Source organism: Orcinus orca, chromosome 17, assembly GCF_937001465.1.
Source record: "Orcinus orca chromosome 17, mOrcOrc1.1, whole genome shotgun sequence".
NCBI lineage: Eukaryota > Metazoa > Chordata > Mammalia > Artiodactyla > Delphinidae > Orcinus > Orcinus orca.
Genome location: NC_064575.1, coordinates 632,951 through 653,157, shown reverse-complemented (window position 1 = coordinate 653,157; position 20,207 = coordinate 632,951). Strand labels below are relative to the sequence as shown.

The 20,207-nt window shown below is 50.2% G+C and overlaps 2 protein-coding genes across 6 annotated transcripts in view; one reads left to right on the top strand and one right to left on the bottom strand.

Moving 5' to 3' along the window:
- Window positions 1–687: 687 nt before the first annotated feature.
- MCM4 (minichromosome maintenance complex component 4) lies at window positions 688–12,972 on the bottom strand. The gene is made up of 17 exons (XM_004275028.4): window positions 12,659–12,972; window positions 12,439–12,508; window positions 12,225–12,314; window positions 11,948–12,111; window positions 11,760–11,861; window positions 10,813–10,908; window positions 10,635–10,730; window positions 9,138–9,276; window positions 7,962–8,182; window positions 6,349–6,469; window positions 5,653–5,912; window positions 4,967–5,332; window positions 4,383–4,510; window positions 3,464–3,671; window positions 2,413–2,641; window positions 1,892–2,025; window positions 688–1,272 (listed from the first exon to the last, which is right to left on the bottom strand). Exons 2-17 carry the CDS (start codon window positions 12,500–12,502, stop codon window positions 1,180–1,182), a joined length of 2,511 nt encoding a protein of 836 aa, XP_004275076.1. The 5' UTR covers window positions 12,503–12,508; window positions 12,659–12,972; the 3' UTR covers window positions 688–1,179.
- Window positions 12,973–13,508: 536 nt separating this feature from the next.
- PRKDC (protein kinase, DNA-activated, catalytic subunit) overlaps window positions 13,509–20,207 on the top strand; it is a 150,603-nt gene continuing 143,904 nt past the window's right edge. For 3 of the 5 annotated variants that reach the window (XM_033437691.2, XM_033437690.2, XM_004275029.4), the window contains exons 1-7: window positions 13,513–13,701; window positions 15,502–15,578; window positions 15,681–15,773; window positions 16,062–16,136; window positions 16,884–16,992; window positions 17,411–17,523; window positions 17,615–17,714. In XM_033437691.2, the coding sequence (XP_033293582.1) occupies window positions 13,548–13,701; window positions 15,502–15,578; window positions 15,681–15,773; window positions 16,062–16,136; window positions 16,884–16,992; window positions 17,411–17,523; window positions 17,615–17,714 (721 nt within the window). In that variant the 5' untranslated portion in view covers window positions 13,513–13,547. Of the gene's footprint in view, window positions 13,702–15,501; window positions 15,579–15,680; window positions 15,774–16,061; window positions 16,137–16,883; window positions 16,993–17,410; window positions 17,524–17,614; window positions 17,715–20,207 lie in introns of all 5 variants that reach the window. The other 2 variants (XR_004486071.2, XM_033437692.2) reach the window with 2 other exon arrangements.

Sequence of the window (20,207 nt, the reverse complement as noted above, 5' to 3'; positions counted from 1 at the left end):
ACAACGCCCTGCACACTGTGGGCCCCGGTGTAGTGTGTGCTGTCCACAGCTCGTCAGTGGCCTGAGAACCAGCCACCTTGAGCAACTCGGGCTGGGAACCGCTCAGCGCGTGGCCTCAGACTCCTCTCCCCAACGGTCTCCCTTCTCGGCCCAATTCTGGAAGCGTGAGCAGCGTCCACACACACACCGGACAGAGTTCTACTCAGAAGATTCAGCGGTTTTCATTTCAGACTCGTCTCTCGCACCCTCTGGTGATGCCCCAGCCTGACTGCTGCTGAGGCACCGTGACCCCCAGGACAGAATGGGGACCGCCGGAGCTGCTCAGATGACCTCTGAATCCCACGCCCACATTAGCATTTTAAGGCTGTTCAAACACTCAGATCTATCACTTTCCATGAATGCTTTGCTAATGAATGTTGATTCTAAAAAAGGCCAAACTCATGGAGACTTGAATGTTCCAGGGATTACTTGTTACCATAGTTACCTCCACCTGAGATTTCAGCCTATGGTGGTTTTATGAGAATGACTGCTAGAATTGAAATAACTTTTGAATAAGATGAAATGTGTTATATCTTAGTGAGTTTATGACTTACACAAAATACTTACTGTCATGAATTTCCATGAAAGCAGTGTTTATTAAAGCTTTTTTCTTAATGAAAAATAATGCCTGATAACCAAGTATTACTTATTCTATCATTTATTGAGGAAAAAGTTTTACATATTAGGGTGAAGCAGTAGAAAGCAGTGACACGGAACCCCATCATTTCCAGCCTCATGTAGCCAAGAGAACAAGCCTTGAGGACTCAGTGGGGACAGCGCTGGCGTGCACCTCCCCACAGGAGGGATGTGAGCACCCGAGCATCTCCGATGGCCACGACAAAGTCCAGCACAAAACCATGACCCAGACCGCTGTCTCCAGAGAAGATGGCACCCTGCTGTCTGTGCCTACACACAGCTCAAACCTGGTGCTAAACAAACGGCACTTGAAGAAAACAGTCGTACTATATCATGCTCATAAGCTGGCACAGTGCTCTTCACTTAAAATGTTAAAAAGATGAACATACACGCTTCCCTAGAAAACGGAACCCCGGTTAGAAAATTTTTATGCAGCCAAGTAATGACTTTGAGGCTCTTTCTCCCGCCGGCGGCGGGGCGGTGACCGGCGCTGCTCGTGGGGCTTCAGAGCAGGCGCACTGTCTTCCCAGTTACCGTCAAGAAGTCATCATCCGCCAAGGCACGCAGCGCTTCTTCAAACATATCCTTGGTGATTGCCTTTGGGGAAGAGAAGAGAAAAAGAATTGGACACGTGGAGCTGCCCTCCCCACTTAGAGACACAATGGTTTCCAAGTTAAAGAACCACCGGAGTCTCCTTCCTTCCTGGTGGCTGTACACACGTCTTAACGCTCCGTCTTGGGAGTGGCAAACGTTTCCTGCCAAGGGCCAGGAAGGGAGGGCGTTAGGGCAGCAGGCAAGGCTGGACCCGACCAGCAGAGCTCTTGCCATGAACTCAGCTTTCCTTGTAACAGCAAGAGACTGCAAATGCTCTAAGTGCCCACCAAATGGTTAAGTAACTCACGGGGGAGGCATGAGGTAAATAAAGTGCGTAAGTCGTGAAGTGGATTCTGCGTCACAGATGAAGCTAAGAGTACTAACTGACACGGCTCAAAACCATGCATCCACATCCACACAGAAAACTGAAAGCCCGACAAAATTCTCATCGCAATCATTCCCTGATGGTGGGTGGTGATCTCACTTCTCTTCTTTATCTGTAACTACTTAAACAATTTATTACTTAAACTACAAACGAAGGAAAAAAATTAGAAAAAAACTTTAAAGCAGCATCAAGGGAAAAGAAAACTCTATTAAACAAAATATACACATAAACACTTACTATATCAGACTGTCCCCGAATATCTTCAAAAAGTTGCTGGTATTTCAGGGCTGGCGTTCTGCCCTTGGATAAAATAAGCTTTTTCAAAGCTTCAGCTAACTCTTCTTTCCGTTTACGAGAGGTGGCACTCATTCCTGATTTAAAAGAAATTAGTGAAGACGTTTTTGCTCTAAGGAAGCAAAAGTGTTTCAAACTTCCATTAATATTTCTTTAGTCATAAATCAACTATACTCTTAAAAAAAAAAAAAACTGTTTAGTCATGTCAGCAAATAAGGTTAGGGGACAGTCGGAGCAAGTTCTGAATTCTGTTCCCAGTTTCTGAAGAGCTTATTTATAGCTGCTCCTTTCCACTGAGACAGTCCAGGCAATGAGCACAGAAGCGAGCCGCGCTCGCTGGGGAAGAACCGCTCCTCCAGGGGCGTGGTGCCCGGAGGGCGGGCAGGACAGGACCAGGTCACGTGCGCCAACATCTACCTCCTCGGCACCCCCGTCACGTGCTCAGAGGGCCCGCGCAGCCCCACCTGTGGTGAGGATGGAGATGTCCACGATGCCCGTCCGCGGGTCGGTCGCCGACTGCTTCAGGGCCTCCCGGTGCAGGCGCTTGGCCTCCTCGACGTCGATCGCCTCCACCTTGCTGGAAAACCGCACCTTGGCGTGGGCTTCGGCCAAGCGGGTCAGCGACTCCAGCTGTCGGGGGTACGCAGACACCATCCCTCGGCTGCTGCCCACCTTCCTCATGTCCACGTAAGCCTGGCGAGACAGGGGACACGCCAACTCCTCACACGATGACCTGAGGGTCGCGCCTGGACTCTGGCCAGTCGGGCTCCCGTTAAATAACCCCCTGGGCAGGTAGGTCCTGAGGGGAGCGAGAGCGGGTGCAGCCTTGGGCCTCGAGCCTCGTCTGGGGGAGGCGCGGGTGCAGCTTCAGGACGGGCAGCAAGGGTGTGCGAAGCCCGGCACCCAGAGGACACGGCGTTGGGAAGGGCAGCTGAGGACTCTGGTCTGTTTGTTTACACCCCTGCGAGGAGCAGGCCAAGGATTAGCGGGGCAACACGCAGGAGGTAAATTGTCTAAACCCATATATATGGATGGTGTAACTCCTTCAAGATGACAGAGACGGAAAACCGCGTTATCACTTGTAACTTTCACTTGAGCATCTTCAGGGCTCTGTCAGGATGTAAAGCCCATCAAAGCACCAGGAACCTTCTTAGTGTCACAATGTCTACTGGGTATATGTCATCATGCACTGCTGCCCACTTAAAAGGTACTAAGAAGTGTACTTAAAATACTTAATTTTTTAGAAACGAGCAAATGCAGCCCAGAGACCAGAATTACAAGGTCACTAAGTAGCATCACCTATATTTCAACTCAGGTATCCTGGTCTTAAATACACTGTGCTTACAAGTATTTAAATATAAAAAGAGTGTGCACAATGTGTAGAAATGAATCCTTTTCCCCTTTCTACATTTGGAAAAGTCGATTTTGCAACACAGGAGGGAAGACAGTCATAGAAGTTTCAGAGGCTGTTTTAGAGGCTGAGCAGCCCCCCGCTGCGCTCCGGGCCGCAGGTACCTCGATGAGGGCCTGGCTGGCGTCCTGGCTCAGCCGCGGCAGGACGGCACTGCGCGCGTAGGCGATGTAGTCCCTGAGCACCGCCATGTCCATGACCTCCTCCTGTGCCTGCTCCTCGCTCCGGAAGTACAGGGACACCAGGTGGTGAGCCAGACGCCGGTCATACGCTTCGTCCTGAGGGTCCAGCATGAGGAAGATCAAGTCAAACCTGAGAAAACATCGTGAACAGTTTTCCCAACTGGGACACCGACGTACCTGTGCGTGGACCCCGGGGTCCGCAAGGGAGGCAGGCGTGTCCTGCCCAGGCGGCCTGAGGAGCCCGGGCCTCCGGTTCCCCTACCCCGGCCCCGCAGGCCCCTTCTGCCCGGGAATACCGGGCACTGAAAGCTGAGCCAGAAGCAAGATGCTCCCAAGGGAAACGCTGCTGTAATTCTGAAGACCGGAAGATACGAATGAAAATACATTCAACTCTTTTGGGGAGAAGGAACTATCTGTTAGAACAGTCAAGTAATCAAAGTCTAAACATATCTATCTTTGAGGAAAAAGTATGGACTACGTGACTCCCCTTCCACAAGTTTAATTTTCAGACCCTTATCTACTGTGTAAAACCGCTCTCTGCACTTTGTTGATTCTCTACAGCAGCTTTAAGACCGAGAGCAGCGAGAGGTGGGTTTCTGAAAGGATGAAGGTGAAAGGCCCTAATTGCTCCAAAAAACAAGTACGCATCAAGGTGAGCAGAAAAACACACCGTCCTTGCCTGGAAAACCCGTGACCAAGCAGATGTGCAGGCTTTGTGTTGGCCTGAAGAGTTTACGACATCAGCTGGGCTCTGCCTTGTATTTCCTTCTCAAGCTCACCCTGAACGTTCCACAGATGAGCAAAGTGAGACCATCTATTCTATGAAAACGTGTTTTCGTACCTTGACAACAGCGTGTGGGGCAGCTGGATGTTCTCAATGGTGGTTTTTTTCGGATTCCACTGAGACTCGATAGGGTTTGCGGCTGCCAGGATGGAGGTGCGGGCGTTAAGCTGACAAATAATCCCAGCCTGGTGGAGGGACAGTGTGGTTAGAAACCTCGCCCCGAGGCCAGCAGGAACTGTGAGCCACCTCCGCCCGTGTGCCCTCTGCCAGGGATCCGCCGTCACCACGAGCCACGTCACCCAGCACAGGTGACTTCTGCACAGGCGTCCCCCTGGGGACAGCCCTGAGCGCTGAGTCAAGCCAAGGACCGAGCTGTAGATGAACGTTTGCTGCGACTGCGTCTTTTTCAGTAACCAAACCCCTTGCATTAGGACAAACTCAAGTTCTACGAGTACCACACATGAGAGAGTTAGGACAGCACAAAGGAGGAAAGAGGATTCTGTGGAAAATACTGAGACGGAGCTGGGACCTAACAGGAGAAGTGTTGGCCAGTTTCCCAAGCTGCAGGTTCCACAGATGCTGAGGTTCAAGCCCCCCGACACCCCAACTGTGTCCACGCCGGGACAGAACGGGCGACTGACCTTGGCGATGGAGAGCGTCTGCTGCTCCATGACCTCGTGCAGGACAGAGCGTGTGCTCTCGTTCATCTTGTCGAACTCATCGATGCAGCAGATGCCGTTGTCACTCAGCACCAGGGCGCCGGTCTGCAGCACGAGCTGCCGTGTCTCAGGGTCCTTCATGACGTAGGCGGTGAGGCCCACGGCGCTTGAGCCCTTCCCGGACGTGTACTGGCCCCGGGGGACCAGGTTGTACACGTACTGCAGCAGCTGGGACTTGCTGGTCCCTGGGTCCCCGCAAAGCAGGATGTTGATCTCGGCGCGGAACTTGCCCCTTCCTGTGTGACTGAAATCCTTTCTTGTCCCGCCAAAGAGCTGAAGCAGGATTCCCTGGACGGGCGGACAGACAGACAGATCTCAGTGCTCAGATGGACAAAGGGCGACAATGAAGAGATCAGAGGACGGGAGCGGCTGCGAGTCAGCTCTGGGGCACGGATGCCATAGGGGCCCGGACCCCACCCACCCCATGGCGGCTTCTGTGCCTGGAAACGACACGAGGATGCCGACCATTCTCAGCACCAACAGCCAAGGCAGGCGGCGGGCCCTGCTTGGCCCAACGGGCCGAGGCTCATCCTTTCCGGGGTGTCCACACTGTCTGACCCGAGAGCTCTCAAGCCCAGCCACAAGTGAGAAGCCCATCAGTCTGTTACCTTCTTTATATCTTCATGCTCATAAATGCTCGGAGCCAAGGCGGAAGCGAGTCTCTCATAAATGTCTGGTTTTCTGGAAAGCTCCTTAAGCAATTCCACACGCTTCTCTGAAAAAAGTTTCTGCTCTGCTTCTTCGTCGAGGCCGTGCAGACGCTTCGAGTCGGTTTTCCGATAGTGAATGACGTCGATGTGGGTTTTGTAGACAGACTTCACGTTGCTCACTCTGGGATTGACGCGAATGGGGACCGCTCGGTAGATGCCTGAGGGCACAAAGGACACACTCTCACCTGCCCGACCTCGGCCTGGAGCACAGGGGAGGCAGGGCTCCGGGGGGCTCCGAGCAGAGCCAGTGAGGTTGACCCGGGACCACTGCCTCCACACGCCACCTGCTCACCTCTGTGTTCGATGCATCGCAGTTTGAAACAGAAGTTTCATTTCTCTTAAACCGAATGTAAGGAATTACCAATAACTACCTGAAAGAAAGTACCTAAATCCCGTACCAAAAACCTAGAAAGAAAGGAAACCTGAAGAGCTCAAATACTGAAGGTCGCTCACAAGTTATTTCAGACAATAACAGGGAGACAGCCTACCGTCTGGGCAGGGGCCATGTCGGAGGTCAAAGGCAGGCGCTGGGAACAGCAGCCCCAGGCCAGGCATCCCCGACCAGGTCACAGGGCTGACTCTGGAGCCCCTCACCTGTGACGTGCACTCTGTCCCCAGGCTGGACCTTGTCCACGAGGTCATTGTGAGCGGCGAGGACGACCGTGTGCGGCGTCTGCCCCGCGGGCATGTCTTCAGGGGACTCCTGGAGCTTGATCTGAGAGGGTGGGGGGCAGATGCCTCAGGATAGGCCCAGAGCTCTGCCCACCCTGCCACTCCGACAGCAGCGCCTCTGCTGCCCCTGGGACCTCGCTCTGTTTCCACCTCTGGAAACCCAGGGCGTGCATTCTGAGGCGGTTGTTCGTTTAGAGGCTGCCCCGTGTGGGGGCGGGGATGCCAGGGCTGTTTTTCCCCGTATTAAGGCTGTGGCGGGCACGTCTGCATCCGCGTCGGCTTGCGTTTCTAGTTCCTTCTGGACGCTGCCCCCAGTGCGCTTCTGGGTGGAGAAGCACCCCCCGTGCTTCAGGTCACCGTGCCTCCCAAACTCTTGCCTGTCCTCCTGGTGACATCGACTCACCCACAGCACTCCGTCCCGGGTGCTGGGGACTCTGCCCCAGAGCGGAGGGACACACACAGTCCTGGCAGTGCCAGGCGTGGTGGCAGAAGACAGGAGGGAGCAAGGGGCCGGGGTGGAGGCTGCGCTTCCCACCGTCAAGGGCAGGGAAGGCCGTTCTCAAACCAGGTGACCACCGGGCAGAGGGGAGGCTGTCAGGGAGGGGCCACGTGCTCTCAGCGACAGGACAGCAAGTGCAAGGGCCCCGAGGCGGCCTGGAGGAGCCGGAGGACGGCAGCGAGTCTGCCGGCAGAGCCTCGGAGCACCCAGGCCCAGGAACTGGTGCCCACATGCGGAGAAAGCTTCTCACCTCGATGACCCTTCCATCAGCAAGGAAGTGGACGCTTTTCACACGCGTCAGTGTTCTCCTAGTGACTCCCAATAAGGGAAACTATCTCTTGTCCTATACTTTGAACTCATTCTCTCCACTTAAAGTTAAGATTGCTTAAACACTAAAACAAATCAAAAAATTCTTCACTCCTTATGCATACTTTATACCATTACAATCGCAGTAAATAAATGGTTTTCTGCCTTTCTCTGGCATTTTAATCTGCATCTTAAAATTTTTCATGAATAAAGAGCTACAAGGTCGAACTCCCTAGGCAATAGTTTGTGAGAAAAACTTTGGCAAAACTTCTCAGCCCATTCTTTACCCGTGGTAGAACTGCCAAGTGTCAGAATTTAATCAAACGGCGTTTACTGTTCTTAATGTATACACTCTTACATTCTACAATCTTAAGTATTTCCCGTAGAAGCATCTCGTGTTAAATTTGACTTAATAAATCACGAATGACACTGAACTTAAGATATTCAGTTGGAGAATGCACTCCTCCCCTATGACAAGCGTGGAACACAGCGCACGGGTGCCCATGGGCGGTACAGCAGTGCTGCTGGCCCAAGGCTGGGGCCTCAGGCACACCGAGTGCCCAGCTTCGCCCTCTAACACACCTGCTCTCCGAGGAGGAATGAAGCTGCTCAACCCACCAGGAAGCATGGTTTCAGGGCTGCATGAGTGGACAAGTTACACCTGGCTTTTGAGGACCTGGCTGGGGCAGAATGAGGATGGGGCACGTGGAGGGGGGCAGGGGCCACGCACCATTTGCTTGTCGGAGAAGACGGAGCGGTTGTGGATGAGCGCCATGCTGTGGCTGGTGTGGCAGCGCTCGCACACGCAGGGCTCGGCGATGCGACCGCGGTCTATCTCCACCCGGGCCGTTTGGGCGCACACCTGGCACTGGAAGAAGGCCTCCTGCATCTCTGGAATCAGCTGGGACGTCCTGATCACCATGCCGCTGATGGCGATGAGCTGGTCGATGTCTGCAAGGCGGGGAGAGGGCAGCTCGTCCTGGCTGGGCGTGGGCCTCCCCAAGCTGGAGGCCAGCTGGGGCGGGTCTGGCTCTGCTGTCCAGCCTGGGAGAACCTCACTGGAGGAATGGAGGTGCTGGGATGGCGGGGGTCACAGGGAGACGCTACGGCCAGAGCACGAACATCTCGCTGGGTACCCTCAGCTCTGGCCTGGGATGTCCCTCCTGTGACCAGTGTGCTCCCTCTCAACCCCTTAAGTCTACTGACCCTTGCCGAGCTAGGCCGACCCGAGGCTGCCTGGGGACGACCGGACCTGTGAAGTGGCTGTCACAGCCCACGCACTCGTGATAATCTTCTCCATAGTCACGCCCACTATACGTGGAGGGTTCAGAGACTTACCTGTCCCAGTAGTAACCGGGGCCCCTGACAGCATTTCCCCCAATAAATAACATAATAGGATGTTTCAAGTCTGCTTTCCAAATCTTTCACCACAAAGTCCTCCCACTGGGGCCCAGCATGCTCCGTCTCTCCCTGGGCTGAGACACTCCTGCTCTGTTCTTCTGCCTCTTCTCTTCCTTTCCAGACTAGATTTCCTCCTTATGCTTCAGGGCACGGATCACATTTTATACTTGTCTTCTACTTTGATTCTGAGGGACTGCCTTCTTAGTAAAATAACTGTAAAACTATCATAACTGGATCAGTTCATCTTAAGATAGAAAAGTATCAAGAGTTACAGCATCTTTTATATAATTTCAGTTTAGTTAAAAAGGTATGGTGGGTTCAGAAGCATATGGGGTAACTGAGCCTGCAACTGGCTCCTGTCAACCCACAGTCCGCCACCGTCGCTGTCACCAACTTCTTTAAAGTTCCTTGATGAAGTGACTTTCACGGAATGTGCTCTCTTGCTATTACAAACGTTATCTTCTATATGTCAACTACATCTCATTAAATTGGAAAAAAATATTACCTTCTGGATTCAGGTTCCTCATATTCTTAGTCTTCAATGCGTTGAACGGTCTTACTTGAATCTGATGTTCTAAGATTGAGTCAGGATAGCGGTCAAAGAAGATCTCATTGACAGCCATGTCGAAAGTTGGGATAACTTCCTTTAAAAACAAGTATAACGGTGCCAAGCTGTGTTTGTATTTTTATCTTAGGGTTAAATCTAATAAAGCAATTCATGTTAGCAAGGCATAAAAACAAAAAGAATATGGCATAATCCAAAAGCATTACCCTATAAAATCACACATGCTATTTGTAAACCCTTGGGCACACTGAAATCTCTCACCTCTGCATCTTCTCACTAGAGTTAAATGAGATGAGACATGGACTTCCCTGGTGGCGCAGTGCTTAAGAATGCCCCTGCCAATGCAGGGGACATGGGTTCGAGCCCTGGTCCAGGAAGATCCCATGTGCCGCGGAGCAACTAAGCCCGTGCACCACAACTACTGAGCCTGCGCTCTAGAGCCCACGAGCCACAACTACTGAAGCCCGCGCCCCTAGAGCCCGTGCTCCACAGCAAGAGGAGCCACCGCAGTGAGAAGCCTGCGTACCGCAACCAAGAGTAGCTCCCGCTCTCCTCAACTAGAGAAAGCCCGCACGTAGCAATGAAGACCCAATGCAGCCAAAAATAAATAAATTAATTAAAAAAAATGAGATAAGACATATAATCGTGCCTTCAGGATGTGCTGGCATGACTGTAGGCTTTTAATTGGCAACAGAAGCTCATACTTTCAGGTCTTATTTTTCTTCCATAACAGAATGATATCAAAATGGGTTAAATCATAATTATTCCAACTTGTTAACACCTGTTCCCCATTTTGCAGATAAGGAAACAGCCTCTGGGAAGCTGAGGAACTGGACCAAGGTTACACAGCTATTAAGCAGCAAAATCAAGATTTAAAACCAAGTCTGCCTGCCTCCAAAGCCTAAAGCTAGAATCAACGTAGCTGATGCTTTGTTGATAAAGCCTGAGCTTAAGCCCAGAGAAAACTGCAGTATGGTTAACACAACCTGTTAGAGAAGGCAGGTGTGTGTGTTTTTGTTTAATATGTTTTAAGTCATCAAACCCAACAAGCTGTCAATTGTGAGTCACCAGTTTTATGTACTAAAAAACGCTGCCAACCAAACGATGACATGCCGTCAACAGTAACACACACCCCGATTTCTAATGTTAACGTGTGGAAAGGTGTTCATCTTAAAGAAGACAGAACATGGTTTTAAGAGGTTTGGGGGGACTTCCCTGGCGGTCCAGTGGCCAGGGCTCCTCGCTTCCACTGCAGAGGGCATGGGTTCGATCCTTGGTTGGGGAACTAAGATCCCACATGCCATGCGGCAACCCCCGCCCCCCAAAAGGTGCTTTGGAGGCATATTCTCTGTTACTAAGGAAACTCTACTGTCCAGAAACCCTGCAGATCTTCTAGATGTTTACTGCAGACCCCCAAGTTCAACGGCAAATTGTTACCTGTGGGTAGCAGATGAGCTGTCTGTATAGATTTGTGTCGAATGATCTTATATGTTCACAGTTTACGTTTAAAAACGGCTCTCCAATAACGTTAATCTACAGGGCAGAACAAACAAATTATATCCTGCTAACCATTTCAACCCCTAGTTTGAATATTCAGGTTAGTGTATTTCATTACCTCCCCAAGTCGCTGCATGTACAGAGGCTCAGTCACGTCTATGCCAATGCTTTCTTCTTCTCTAGCCAGAGGATCGATGAAACGCTGAAGAAATCTCTTAGCGTGGGGAGAGAAACAGTAAGCTTAATGCAGTTAGGAACCAGCAACTACTCAAAATAAAAGTTATGAATGCTGGGGGCCACTCATCTTTTCAAGTTAGCTAAGACCTGGAAACAGCCCAAGTGCCCATTTATAGACAATTAGCTTAAGAACGTGTGATATATACAGATTTGTATATGTATACACATAATGGAATATTACTCAGCCATAAAAGAGAATGAAATTTGCCATCTGCAGTAACATGGGTGCACCTAGACAATATTATACTTAGTGACATAGGTCAGATGAAGGCAAATACTATATATCATTTTCACGTTGAATCTAAAAAGTAACACAAATGAATCCATATACAATACAGACTCACAGACACAGGAAACAAACTTATGGTTACCAAAGAGCAGGGGGAGGGGGGAGGGAGGGAGGGAAGGAGGGATCAATTAGAAGTATGGGATTAACAGACACAAACTACCAGCTGTAAAGTAAAAAAGCAACAGGAATTTACTGTACAGCCCGAAGAATTACATTCAAAATCTTATAATAACCTATAATGGGACATAATCAGAAAGAGAAGTATAACCGAATCACTTTGCTGTACGTCACTTTGCTGTACACACGAAACTACCGCATTACTATAAGTCAACTATACTTCAAAAAAAGGAAACTAGGAACTAGGAACGGTGTCAGAATTTGGAGACAAACGTAGGTGTTTTTCTTTTTCCTAAAAACTGAAAAAGACACCACCAATTCTGAGCCACGTGAAGATCTGCTCCTAAATACCGGGGTCACGTGGATGGAGGTGACAAGTACTTTCCCCCTCATCTCCGGAGCCCCGAGGAATGGAACCTCACCTGAAAGTTTTCTTTGCACGTTGCCACATTTACATCTGTTCCCCAAATCACGAGTTTTTGGCCCAAAGACTGCTCGCTCGCCACTATATCCTCTGCGGCCGGCTGCACAGGAAAGGCGACGGGAGCAGGTTTGCGGGGGACGACCCACCTCGCGCGGCCCACCGCGCCCCGAGCGGCCCCGCACTCACCCCGTCCGAGTGCAGGTCCACCTGCAGCCCTTTCCGCGCCGAGCCCAGGTCGGGCCTCTGCCGCACAGGCGTGCCGCGCACGCCGCTTCTCGGGGTGCCCTCCACCCGTGAGCTGGGGGTGCCGTAGGTCAGCGGCGAGCTCACGTCCAGGTCCAAGGGGGCGGCTGGGGACCGCGTCCACGGGGGTGAGCACGGCGAGGACCCCTGCGGGACGTCCGCTCCCCCCGCCCGGCCCCCCCGGCCCTGCGGGCCCCCCATGCCCGAGCGGGCAGCGCACCTGCGGGCGGCGCGCGTGGTGGGCTGCGGGGCTCTGCGCCGGGCGACGCGGGCAGCGGCCGAGGCTCTCCCGACGACAGCGGGTCCTGACCTGTGGGGGAACGGGCACAGCGGCGTCGGCGCGGGCGGCACTGGGGCCGAACGGGGCTGACACGGCACCGCCCGCCCTGCCTCCCCGAGGACCCCGCGGGGCACGGCCGTACGCGGACACTCACGTGGCTGAGCGGGGGCGGCCCGCCGGGAGCCGCGGCGGCTCGGAGTGGACGCCGGGGACGACATGGCGGGCTGCGCGACAGAGACGCGGGCTCGCGGGGGCGCTCCCTGAAGACCCCCGCCCGTCTCCCCTCGCTCCGGCCCCCCACCCCTCGGCCCTCCCCCCAGCACCGCCGACCCCGGCAGACCCCCGCCTCCCGAGCCGGCCGGACCCAGCCCCACCTAAGGGTCGCGCTCCCGCTCCGCTTCAGCAGGGGCCAGGTTTCCCGCCGGCGGCACCGTTGTTTCCGCCCCCAGCGGCGGCCCACCAATCGCAGCAGCGCCCTCGCGCAGCCCCGCTTCCGGGAGGCACCACTGTGCAGCGGCAGGGGGGACCTGACGGCCGCCCCGCGCCTCGCGGGACACCGACGCACAACTCGCTCGGGGCTCCCCCGCTCCGGTGGTCTTGTCCAAAGCCGGAATGCGATTTCGCGGGAAATCTGCGGAGGCCGCCGGACAGCGTTCGGGGGCCGGCCTCTACAGGGCGTGCCTAAGGAGGAGCCGCTCCTGTGTTCCTTGGGAATCCAAACGACACCCCCCCCGCCCCCGGCCCTCCTTATCAAGTGCTAGCTGTGGCTCCCGACCCGAGCCGTAGCCTGTTTCTTTCTGCCTCGGGCACTCAAGTCAACTCCAATTCGCCACCTGTCCTCCGCATCTATTTCCGGAGGTCGAGCGGTTGGATTCCTGATTCTCCCCGAGTTTTGACGTATTGTGCTAAGTGTACTGTGGGCCACACATTCATAAGCCTGCCTCTATCTTAATGCACGTCTAAGCCGTTGATCCTGCAGGGAGGGCTCCCTCCGCGATGGTCTTCGACAAGGTTCCAGCGCTCGCGCCCGCGCTCGCCCCCGGAGCACTTCTGCGCCCGGGCCGGATGTGCTCACTCGCCGAGGACCCCGCTCCCTTCAGCCCGCTAAGGCCCCGCCCCTCGCAGGACCCCGCCCCCTGCCTCAGGGGCACTTCCGGGCCCGGACAGTTGTGCTCACGCACCGGAAGTTCCGCCCCCGCCCCGTTCCACTAGGCACTTAAGGCCCGGGTGTCGTGTGCGCACGCGTGGGTGTTGCTGGGCGTCATGGCGGACGCCGGGTCTGGCGTGAGGGGTACTCTGCTTCAGTTACAGGAGTCCTTGTCCGCGGCCGACCGCTGCGGAGCGGCGATGGCCAGTTGTCAGCTGCTGCGGGGCCTGGGGCAGGAGTGCGTGCTGAGCTCCGGCCCTGCGCTGCTGGGTGGGTACGGCTCCGGGCTTCCGACAGCCCGTAGCCCGGCAGCCCTTGCGGGTCCGGCGTGGGCGCCTCGGGCGGTGCTTGAACGGGCTGGTCGGAATTCGTGATGTGTGTAAAAGTGGTTTGTCAGCTTCTTCTTTTCTTAACGGCGGAGGAAAGGTATTTTAAAACCAAAGGTGGTGAAAATGACCCGAATTTGGTATCATTGCTATCCGCGGTGGGGAGGGACAACGAGAGGAGAGTATTTTCTTCCACCTCAGTGTCGCCTAAACCCACCAGCACCTTTTCCAAACCCCTGTGTTTGCTGAGAAGCAAGCCATGCTGTTCTTTTAATTCTTTAGCAATACCTAGATGAGAACTTTCACTTTTGCAGCAAAAGTGCCTCATTTCAGCATTTTTAAATGTGTCATCGCGTGAAAACATCTGTGATATTCCCTTTTTTTAAAAAAAGAGAAAGTGAATCTTATTTTTTTATTTCGTTTATTTTTGGCTGCGTTGGGTCTTCGTTGCTGCGCGCGGGCTTTCTGTAGTTGCAGCGAGCGGGGGCTGCTCTTCGTTGCTGTGCACGGGCTTCTCACTGCGGTGGCTTCTCTTGTTGTGGAGCGCGGGCTCTAGAGCGCAGGCTCAGTAGTTGTGGCGCACGGGCCGGCCCAGGGCTCGAACCCGCGTCGGCAGGCGGATGCTTGACCACTGCGCCACCAGGGAAGTCCCAGTGTTATTCCCTTTTAAAGCCGCAAGTAAGCAGACTCTTCATGTTGTGTCCGCTTAATTAGAAGGTAGATGAGATTTTCTTCCTAAGAAAGTCATTGTTGAATAAGGTGGAGAAATACAGTAAGCAAAGTCTTGAAGAAGATGCTGTGCAGTGCTTATATGTTGTCAGGGGTGTATTAATGGGGAAATTAATGACCGAACAGCAGCATCATCGTGTAAATGCTTTCTAGTCTGAGTTCTAGGAGTTCACTTTTGTTCCTTTAGTAACGTTTCGTAAAGCAGTCCCAGGTTCACTCTGCATATTCAGGGTGTGTCCTTTCACTTGAGAGATTATAGGGGAGTGTACTAGTTTTCTGTTGGTGCTAAAACGTGCCACTGGCTTGGTGTTTACAACAGCGCAGATTTGTCAGTCTTATAGTTGTGTGGTTGGAAGCCCAGCACGGGTCTCATCAAGCTGAAACCAAGGCAGCAGGTAGGGCCACTTTCCTTTTTCTGAAGGCTCTGAGGGAGAATTCTTTCCCTTTTTCATTCAGGTTGTTAGCAGACTTCAGTTCCTTGCAGTTGCAGCACTGAGGTCCCTTTTTCCTTGCTGGCGTTCCTTGCTTCTACAAGACCCCTGCATTTCTTGGATTACGCTGCCCCCCTCCCCCTTCCTCCATCTTCAAAGCCAGCAGCAGAGGGTCAAGTGACATGCTTGGAATCTGTCCTGCTTTCCTGTACTCCCTCTCCTTACTCCCTCTCCCACTTGTGAGGGCCCTTGTGATTGTATTGGGCCCACCTGATGGCCCAGGGTGCTCACCAGTTTAGGGTCAGCTGATTAGCAACCTGATTTTCATTCGCCATGTAAAGGTAGCATATTCACAGGTGTGACACTAGGAATTAGGGTTCTGGCATCTTTGGGGCCATTATTCTGCCTACCTCATTGCTGTGGAACATCTAGAATTTCCCATTTTCCTTGTCAAAATACGGCAGCCTTAGGCTAGTGTTTTATCGCTTGAGAGACTGAATTGAGAAACAAGCAGCACCTTTAGGGTGGCTTTATGGAGTGCCTTGGCAGCCCTCTCATTTGTTTCGTTTGTTTGTTTTTTCCAGCATTACACACGTCCTTAGTTTTTTCCAAAGATTTTGGTTTGCTTGTATTTGTTCGGAAATCACTTAGCGTTGACGAAGTAAGTTGAAGATTTTCACTTTACTCTTCTAGTATATTCCTTCATGTTGAGGTGACTTTTTTTCTTAGCCGTGTTTGTGTAATGTTTATTTTTTAATTATAGTTTCGTGATTGTAGAGAAGAAGCCCTAAAGTTTTTATGTGTTTTCTTAGAGAAAATTGGCCAGAAGGTCACACATTATTCTCTCGATGTTAAGGTAAGGGGGAAAAAACATACCTCGTTATATACCAATGTCCCTCTTAACTTATGATGTTAAGTTAAACTTAATTTTATTTCTGCCTTTCTTGTTGGGGAGTTTATTTTTGCTTGATTGTGTTAGAAATTAAGTGGCTATTTTTTAAAAAATTTAATGAGCTAAGGCCCTTGTGGAAAGTATTAAATTGTAATATATCGCTCCTCCCAGGCGTAGTTTTAGCTGTTAAGTCTTAGTTATAAGAACTAAGGTCTTATTAATGATTTTGTTATGTCTCCTTTTAAAACCTAGAATACTTGTACCAGTGTTTATACAAAAGATAAAGCTGCTAAGTGTAAAATTCCAGCCCTAGAACTTCTTATTAAGGTAATTAAAACATTTCTAAGCGCATGTGTTTTCTATTAAATATATATCTTGAGCTGAAAATCGGAGTTTTGGGTTATGTTTTGGGTGAGAGATGTTGTAGAATCACATTGATGTGTGGAGAAGATGCATGTTTCCCAGCCATCACCCAATAACAACCTTGGTATTTTGCCCTCACACCCTTCTGGGTAGCAAAGGGAGAAGTTCGGTTGTGAGGGGTATGAAGGGAAGGTAGCGCGGAGTGTAAGGAATTGACTGCCCCTCCATTACTCTTACCCTTACTGTGAAAACCTAACCGCTGCTAAGAATTGCGAAAGTTCATCTCATTGTGTCTTTGAATGTTTTCCTAAAACCTTACACTGGGATGGGTCTGTGTGTTCTGTGTAAGTGGTCATTGGGCTCACTCTCATCTAGGTATCTGTTTAGATGTGTGTCTCTTTTAGAATTTCTTTGGGTCTTGTTGGTCCTTGTCTTAATACGTCTCTGAGAACATGTGTCTAGTCATAGTATACCTTTCTTGGGAAGGTGAAATTAAGTCTACCTCCCCTTCCCCTTTGTAGCCCCTGTGTTTTCACCACCCACCTCAACCCGTCCTCCCAAATAACGTGGCTGGATAAGAGCCCTGAGAGGCGGAGAGTGAGTGCCCTAGAGACACGTGGGTGTGGAGGTCCGCTGTGTGTGAGCAGGTGCGGTAGATGGAAGCCTTTTTGCTGCTGCCTCTGTACACTCGGCTACCTTGTGTTCTTTCAGTTACTTCAGACTTTGAGAAGTTCGAGCCTCATGGATGAATTTAGAGTTGGAGAGTTATTTAGCAAGTTCTATGGAGAGCTTGCATTGAAAACAAAAATACCAGATACAGGTGAGCTGTGTTTAAATGTTATTTAAAAAAATATTTTAACAAATTAAACAGTTATTAGCATAAAACGTAGGTTTTCTCTGCCATGGTATTTATGTGCTTTACAGATGAATTCTTTTTACTGAAAACAAACCAAAATGGAGACAAGAAACAATGTGTGAAGTCTTATAAAAATTGTAATCTTTACAAAAGATTTCTTTTAATGGAAAACTCACAACGCGTGTCAAATGTAATTTAGTTTATAATAATAAATTTGCATAAAACATATCACGGAAGATTCAGTACATAAAACTAGATATTTTGTGTGGCTTATCGTGAAATTATTTTGAACTGAACATCCTTTCATTTTCTTATTTGTGCATTTTTGTTTAATTTATTTAAGTGATTTTAGGCCTAAATTTGTCTAAAATTTATCTTTCAGTTTTAGAAAAGATATATGAACTCCTAGGAGTATTAGGCGAAGTTCATCCTAGTGAGATGGTAAATAATTCAGATAAACTCTTCCGGGCTTTTCTGGGTGAACTTAAGACCCAGGTATGATAAACTTTATGATCTTCTTTTCTGCTTACATATATCTGGTGAATTTTTCTCTTTTAATGATATCGTGTTAAAACTCTCCTTTCAGATGACATCAACAGTGAGAGAGCCCAAACTTCCGGTTCTGGCAGGGTGTCTGAAGGGACTGGCTTCGCTTCTGTGTAACTTCACTAAATCCATGGAAGAAGGTATCGCTTGATGGTGCTTGAGTTTCTTTATTCAGAAGCTACTGGTCTAAAATGAATTACTGTGTATGTTTTTGAACGTTTATACCAGGTGTGGATTCGCATGCGGCTGGGAGAGACAGTAGAGAGATTCCATGTGTCCTTCACCCGGCGTCTCCTGATGACGTCTGTCATAGCTGTAGCACGATAGCACAGCCTGATAAAATCTGTGGGCCTTGCTCAGATTCCACATGCTTCGTGTGCACACATTTGTGTGTTGGGTTTAGTTTTGTGCAGTTTTAGCAGGTGTGGACTCGTGTATGCACCATGGCAGCCAGGATACTGAGCAGCCCGTCGCCAGGAGGATCCTTCATGCTCCCCTTTTATGGCCACAGCCACCTCCCCCTGCTCCCCCCTCCCCTCCCCCTCCTTCCTCCCCTCTCAGTGAACACTTGGGTTGCTTCTACTTTTTGACTTGTGAATAATGCTGCCGGAAAATGGGTGTGCAAATACCTAAAGTCCCTGCTTTCATTTTGGGGGTATATCCCCAGAAGTGGGCTTGCTGGACCATGTGGTAGTTCTATATTTAATTTTTCGACTAATCGCCTTAGTGTTTTCCACAGGGGCTGCACTAATTTACGTTCCCACCAGCAATGCACAGTTTCTCTGCATCCTCACCAGTACTTGTTGTTTTCTGTTGTTTGATCATAGCCATCGTAGTGGGTGTGCGGTGGTATCTCACTGCATCTCCCTGATGGCTGATGGTGTTGCGTTTTTTCACAAGTGCCCGTTGCACTCCCTCTCTCTTCCTGGGAGAGATGTCTGTTCAAGTTCTTTGCCCATTTAAAGAGTCAGATCATTTGACTTTTTGTTACTGAGTTGTAGGGGTTATTTGTATATTCTGCATATCAGTTCCTTATCAGATACATGATTTGCAAATATTTTCTCCTGTTCCATGGATTGCCTTTTCACTCTGTTGATTGTGCCATTTGATGTGCAAAAGTTGTTTATTTTGATGAAGTCCAGTTTATCTGTTTTTTCTTCGGTTGCCTGTGATTTTGGTGGCATCTCCAGGAGATCGTTGCCAGGTCACTGAATTGTTGCGTGCCTGTGTAGAAAATAGTTTGTGTGGGTCAATCCTTGGTTCTCTTTTCTGTTGGTCTGTGTGTCTGTTCCCCTGCCAACAGCACACTGTCTTTTTGATATAACTATATAGTGAGCATTAAATGTCGGGTGCCATTAAGTCCTCGCATTTTATTCTTCCTTTTAAAAATCATTTTGGTGTTATAAAGTCTGTGCTTTTCCACGTCAGTCTTAAAATGAGTTGGTCTGTGTCTGAAAAGCCTTGCTTGGATTTTGATGGTCGTTGTGCTAAACCGGTAGATCACTTAGGGGAGAGTTGATATCTTTACCACGTTGAATCTTCCAGTCCAAGAGCACAGTGCACCTCTTCGCTTGTTTAGCGCAGATTTCCTTCATTAGCATTGATTTGATTTCCTTCATTAGCATTTTGTAATTCTTATGCGGGACATCCTTACCCATTGATTTTAAACTGTGTTTAATACAATTTTCTACGTAGCCGTCAGTAGTGTTCTATAGTATCTCAAAATTAAAAGTTTAGAGGATAATCTAGCTATGACAGCATTGTAAGCTTTAGGAAATTCATTTCTTTTTATAAGACAAATAAAACCCCATAAATTCTTCACAAGAAAAAAATCTGTTTGCCCTTCCTTACCGTGTTTTGTTCAGATAATTGCCAAATTTTTCTACCTCCAGCATGTGTTTGCTTTTATTAAATTGAAACTTAAGAAATTGCCAGTATCCAGTGATTTTGGCCTGTGAAAACAGCAGTTCCAGATGTTTCCACCTAGTGTTCCTGTTCACCCCGTCTCTGTTGCCTCTGACCCGGTACACTGGCGCAGCTCCACCTGCTTTCCCTTCCTCGGTCTCCTCTCTCTTGGATCCATGTCTGTGGCCAGCTTCCCACCCTGTCAGGTTCCTGCTCAAAGATCTGTTTTCTGAAGGCTTTATGCTCCCCCTGTGTGGGTAACTTCTTGGGCTTCTGTAGTCCTCTCTGTGACAGCACTTTCTGTGACGTATTTTTATTTATTTATTTATTTTATTTTATTTTATTTTATTTATTTATTTATTTTTCTCAGTACGCGGGCCTCTCACCGTTGTGGCCTCTCCTGCTGTGGAGCACAGGCTCCGGACGTGCAGGCCCAGCGGCCATGGCTCACGGGCCCAGCCGCTCCGCGGCATGTGGGATCCTCCTGGACCAGGGCACAAACCCGTGTTCCCTGCATCGGCAGGCGGACTCTCAACCACTGAGCCACCAGGGAAGCCCCTGTGGCGTATTTTTAATCTACCAGGTTGTATGTTTATTTTGTCACTTGACCGTGGTGGCAGGTAATGTTGCTTATTTCTTTTTGTCCTTGCTTCCTATATTAATTGAGGTTTGGTGAACAAGAAAAATAATAGCACTTACTGCTTATTTACTGTGTGCTAAAGATTATT

Excerpts from the sequence above, each read along its gene's own strand:
- MCM4 (XM_004275028.4), bottom strand. The coding sequence starts at position 12,502 with ATGTCGTCCCCGGCGTCCACTCCGAGCCGCCGCGGCTCCCGGCGGGCC. Across the intron at positions 12,112-12,224 it reads ACCACGCGCGCCGCCCGCAG|CCGCCCCCTTGGACCTGGAC; the intron begins GTGCGCTGCCCG and ends CGCGGTCCCCAG. Across the intron at positions 10,909-11,759 it reads CGTGCAAAGAAAACTTTCAG|AGATTTCTTCAGCGTTTCAT; the intron begins GTGAGGTTCCAT and ends CCCCACGCTAAG.